Genomic DNA, 5,414 nt, shown 5'->3' with positions numbered 1-5,414 from the left:
AGACATCCAGGGAGGATCCGTGCCATGGCTAGTTGCTCCGGTGCCCTTGTCTAATTTATTACAAGGTCCCTCTGTTGAGAAGCCCAAGCAGGAAAGGGTCACCTTTCTTCCTATACACTCAGCCCATCACTTGGCAGGGAGCCTGGGCAGGGTTTCAGGACCCGCCCCCCCCAAGCCCTTGGCTGGGCATCTATGAACAGTGCACAAACAATACAGCCGTATCCAATTACACAGCCATTGGCAAAAGCCCTGTCCTTATCTGGGATTAGAGTTGTTCCACCAGGGAAGAAGCTGCAGGGAACAGGAAGCGGCTGGGGGCTTGCACAGAGGTAATCCAATTGCAAAATGGTATAGTGTTGGGTCTCTCTCACTGCCCTGGAGTTGATACTGACTCACAGTGACCCCACAAGGCAGGGTGGAGCTGCCCCGGTGAGTTTCCGAGGCTGCCACCCTTCATGAGAGTAGAAAGCCCCATCCTTCTCTCAAGGAACGGTTGTTGGTTTTGAACTGCTGACCTTACAGATCACAACCCCATGTGGAACCACTCCGCCAACCAGAGCTGCTAGGCCTCTGTCTAGTTGACATCTCATCTGCTTTCGGATTGTGAAAGAGGTCACAAATATACCAGGCCTTTTGAAGATGAAAGACAAGGTGTGTGCAGGCTCTGAGGCATCTCTGTGTGCCCCGTGGCAGCAGGCATAGCACACACAAGCGGTACCAACAAAACCAGTCAGCAGTTTGGTTTAGCTAAAAGGAAGCAGTGCATGCTGGTAAATTCCAAGACTATTAGTTAGTGAGCATGGCAAAGTTATTAAAGGTCCAGGGAGGGACGTGGGGATAAGGGTAGGGGAAGACGAGAAGGATATTGATCCATGCTATTTTCTGCCGTGGCATGGGGAGCTTAGAGCTTGGCCAGTTGGGAGGTAAACTTCACGTTGAAGACCCAGAAACAGCCTGAGATGTACCTGAGGTGAGTCACCTGACAAGGAACTAGCCCTGAGTTCATGCGAGCATCTGGGGAAAGCGAGGCAGAGAGAAGAAAGGCATCCCCACGGAGGGTATGGTTCTTGAAACGGGCGGTAAGCTCAGTGGGCAGTGATCTGAAGAAAGTAGGAAGGTCATATGAAGGATGAACCTGCGTGGTCGATGAGATCCCTTGCATTTTTCCAAGGACAGAGAGCCAGGGATCATTCTTGTGCAGTAGCTCCTGTCGCCTGTGGCCTTCAACTGAAGTTGGCAGGCCTTCAACTGAAGTTGGCGACACCCTCCAGGGAAACAGACTCTGAGCTCTGGGCAGGACCTGGGCTGCAGGGCGTTGATGACCGTGTAACACAGAGGCTGGGTGCTTGTGAGCACACAGTGCGAATGCCCAAGGGGGCTGTGGACCCAACCCGTGAACTCTGGGCACACCAAGCACACGTGTGCACGCTAGTGTCTCCATGGGCAGAGACATGTTCATGGGAAGATGAATCAAACAGTGTTTGTTGTCCCCGCTTACCTTTTGTTTTTGAACCTGCTCTTTCTCTGGGAGCGGAGATGACTGTCTGTGGTCCAGCCCGCTGTTAATGGAAATTCCACACAAGGGTGGCTTTAACAAAGAGAAATTAATCTCTTCACCATTTAGGAGGCTAAAAGCCTGCATTCAGGGCACCGACTCTAGAGAGACGCTTTCTCTCTTTCTCTCTCTCTCTCTGTGTGTCTCTGTCTGGAGGAAGGGCCTTGTCTCTTTGGGATGCTGCTCCCAGGTGATTTCCTTTCAACTTGACATCTCTCTGTCCACCGTTCAGCTTCTCTAGCTTCCTTGTTTAATCGCTGAGCTCTCAAAAGAGATGGACTTAAAACACACCCTACACAAATCCTGCCTCATTAACATAACAAAGACAGCTTCTTCCCAAGTGGGATTATAGGTTTTATGGTTAGGAGTTACAGGAGATATAGATATCTATGTAGGCATGCATATGTGTGAATATATATATATAACAAAGCTTCGCTGTCATCGGGGAGATTCCAACTCATAGGGCCCCTATAGAAAAGGATAGAACTGCCCTTTGGGTTCCCAAGACCACAACGCTTTATGGGAGTAGAAAACCTTGTCTTTCTCCAGTGGCTGCTGGTGGTTTCAAACTGCTGAGCTTGCAATTAGCAGCCCACCACGTCACCACATCACCGCCAGGGCTTCAGCATATACTTTAAGAGGGTGTCATTCGCCCATAACAGTGGCACTATGACGAAGTCCTCAAGTACCATGTTACATGGCTGAGGACACAGAACAGGACTGTCCCCCACCCCGGGGCTGAAACTAGCCGCTGATCATACTGAGCAGCTCTTAGTTGCTGTATAACCCAAAGTACCTGTGCTGATAGTGCCCTGGGGGGTGGGGGTGGGGATTGCTAGCAGTTTGAGATAGTTTCAGGTCTGAACCCCTGGTATCTGGCATCCTCATGGCTGGGTGGAGCCAGGGGCTACCAGGTGGCTACAAACAGACTTATTTTGCAGTGAAGACAGAGCTTATCTGGGGAGAATCATTGCCCCGGAGTCGAGCGCAGGTCTCCTCTCTGCCTCATTAGGTGGGAAGAAGGAAGGCTGGTCGTGGGAGTGCTACCTGGAAGAGCAGAAGGCCATAACTGCCCCTCTCAGCCTCTTCCGGGACGTGAGTTGGACACTTTCCACCTAGGAAGAGCGTGTCTCCCCAGCCCAGGGACTCGGCACCAAATTCCCGTGATCTGGCAGCATGGAAGGGGCAGCTTGCCGAAGGGCCCAGAGTTGAGGAGTACACACTGTCAGGGGCTGCTCGGGTGGGAAGAAGTACAGAGGTGGACCCCATGCTCACTCATCTCCCCAGTGTTCTAATTCTGGTTCCTTCTACTCAACTCTGCACACTATCTTTCCCTTCCTTTGGAAGGAGGAAGTCCTTCGGTCTGCCCCTGACGCAGCCCATGTTTTCCAAGGGGTCTGGGAGTTGTCCTGTCCCTTCCTGTGTCAGAAGCAGACTCTGGGCAGTACCAGGTGGGTGGGGGCTAAAGGCAGCTCCTCCACCCCAAGCCCACTGGTCACAGATCACCCTGGAGGGAAACGGGGTCCTCTCCAATCTGTGCGTTGGTTGACAGTACCAGGCGGTCACCCATCACAAGAATGGCTTCAAGCTGGGCATGAAGTTGGAAGGCATTGACCCCCAGCACCCATCCATGTACTTCATCCTCACTGTGGCCGAGGTGAGCCCAGGGTTGGTACCACCACAGTAGTCTTTCAGCCTCCGATTACACTGTACTTGGTCGATCGCTGAGTCTGCCCGGGGAGGCCCCTGGAGAATGTGGGCTTGGAGAAGGAAGACATGGCCCTGACCTTGGAAAGCGTGGTCTTGTCGGGGCTTCAGAAGCCTGAGAAATAAACTAAGAACACATGGTGTGTACAGGGTCATGATAGGATGAGACTACTGGAGGGGGCCACCTGGCGAGGAACCACCCCAAGACAAGGGTTGGGACCTTCTAGGACAGTGGTTCTCAACCTTAGTCATGCCACACTTTCATACACTTCCTCATGTGGTGGTGACCCCTCCAACCATAAAATTATTTTCCTTGCTACTTCATCACTGTCATTTTGCTACTGTTATGAATCAGGCGACCCCTGTGAAAGGGTCCTTCGACCCCCAAGGGGGTCGCGGCCCACAGGTTGAGAACCACTGTTCTGGGAGTTAACACAAGGAATACTCCAGGTCATCATAATGGTGATGGAGTACAAGGTTGGTGACATGTATGGGTCAAGAGGCACAGCGGAGAGTGGTTAGTTCTGCCAAGGGGCCCAGAAGGGTTGGGAGGGAGCCGAGGAGCAGTGTTCCCCAGGCAGTGGGTGGGACGGCGGTGGCAGCAGTAGCAGTACCAGCACAGGTGGGCTCTGGGCCTTGGGACAGGCCGCCAGGGCCAAGGAGCAGCCATTAGTTCAGCTACCGAGGCAAAAGTGTCAGGTGTGTGGAGAGCAGCGAGAGATACCGAAGGAAGGGGCATCAGAGGAGGCCTGCGAGGGCCTGAGACTTGGCAGGTGTCCCGGGTTTCACAAGAGGCTGGCACCCAGAGCTCCGAGGGCAGGAACTGGTGGGCGCTGTCTTCATTGGTGCATGGGAGAGAATGGGACAAGGGTGGCGAAAGACGGAGCCTGGGGAGCCTGCTAGCTTTAGAGGTTCCCAGGTCCCCCGGCTGGGCCTGGCCAGGGGAGGGGAGGGAGAAAGGAGGCATCGGCTGGCACTGGAGTCTCTGTGATATCCCCCATGGGGCCAGGTGTGTGGCTACCGCCTCCGGCTGCATTTTGACGGGTATTCGGAGTGCCACGACTTCTGGATCAATGCCAACTCCCCTGACATTCACCCTGCTGGCTGGTTTGAGAAGACTGGGCACAAGCTGCAGCCCCCCAAAGGTAAGGCCTCACCCCCTAAAGTAAGGCAGTGAGTCCCCAGATTCCACCCATCAACCCCCTTCCTTCCAGCTTTGTGCTTTCAGAGCCCTGTGGGCCCTGTCCCAAGCCAGCCTGGTTGTCATTGTGTCCGGCCAGGACTCTGCCCCAAGACCAGGTGGACCAGAAGTCCCAGGACTTCTGCTTTGGCCTTGCCTGTTGAGTGTCTGCCCCAGGTCCTGCCCTGCTCTGCAGGGGCACTCTGGGCAGGTGCTTGAGGGGCTGTGGGGTCCTCAGACCTGCCTGATGTGGCTGCTTTCATGTGGGGTACCCTCGCCGCAGCCCACCTCTGTCTGCACAGCACTCTGTTTGTCCCCCTCCCCCCGAGGGGCCCAGGTTACAAGGAGGAGGAGTTCAGCTGGAGCCAGTACCTGCACAGCACAGGAGCACAGGCTGCCCCCAAGCATCTGTTTGTGAGCCAGAGCCACGTGAGTGCCCTGAGCAAAGTGCCGTCACCCCCCTCCCCCGGACGGAGTCCCCACAGGCTGCCCTGCCTGGGCACCTGACTGTCGGTGCCTTCTCATCCCAAACCAGGGCTCAGCCAGGCCGGGGCAGAGGCCAGGAGCAGGACTGCTTCTGGGGGCAGCTCCCTCCTTCTGTCCCTGGTACAGAAACCCTGTCCACCATCTCCCTTCACGACCCCTAGCCTTGCGGTTTTGAGCCTGCGTCTCGCTGGGTTCTGCGGCTCTGCTCTGTGGCACCAGGTCAGAGCTCCTCTTCAGGGAACATCGTCCTCCTTCCTTCTGCCCAGCACACACCAGCGCTCCTCCCAACAGCTGCCGCCTGCTTTCCCGTGTCCCAGGCCACGGGCCGTGTTTGCCAGCAGTTCAGGTTTCCCATTAGAAATAGTTACATCATAAATCCACCTCCCCCGCCAGCCAAGGGCACCACCATGCCACTGAGGCAAAGGCATTTGCTTCCCAGCCCCCACTCCCCTAGAGGCCATACTTTTAGGTTTCTAGGTGGCTGGC

At 55.2% G+C, this 5,414-nt stretch overlaps 1 protein-coding gene across 1 annotated transcript in view; it reads left to right on the top strand.

The window, feature by feature from the left end:
* Positions 1–5,414, top strand: part of L3MBTL1 (L3MBTL histone methyl-lysine binding protein 1) — a 33,569-nt gene that overhangs the window by 11,907 nt on the left and 16,248 nt on the right. Inside the window, exons 8-12 of the mRNA XM_045295381.1 lie at position 97; positions 2,568–2,650; positions 3,108–3,212; positions 4,272–4,407; positions 4,780–4,871. Of these exons, the coding sequence (XP_045151316.1) occupies position 97; positions 2,568–2,650; positions 3,108–3,212; positions 4,272–4,407; positions 4,780–4,871 (417 nt within the window). The remainder of the gene's footprint in view (positions 1–96; positions 98–2,567; positions 2,651–3,107; positions 3,213–4,271; positions 4,408–4,779; positions 4,872–5,414) is intronic.

The sequence above is a fragment of the Echinops telfairi genome, unplaced genomic scaffold, assembly GCF_000313985.2.
Source record: "Echinops telfairi isolate 266 unplaced genomic scaffold, ASM31398v2 ScPeMD7_5592;HRSCAF=6446, whole genome shotgun sequence".
NCBI classification, from domain to species: domain Eukaryota; kingdom Metazoa; phylum Chordata; class Mammalia; order Afrosoricida; family Tenrecidae; genus Echinops; species Echinops telfairi.
This window is presented reverse-complemented; position numbering and strand designations above follow the sequence as displayed.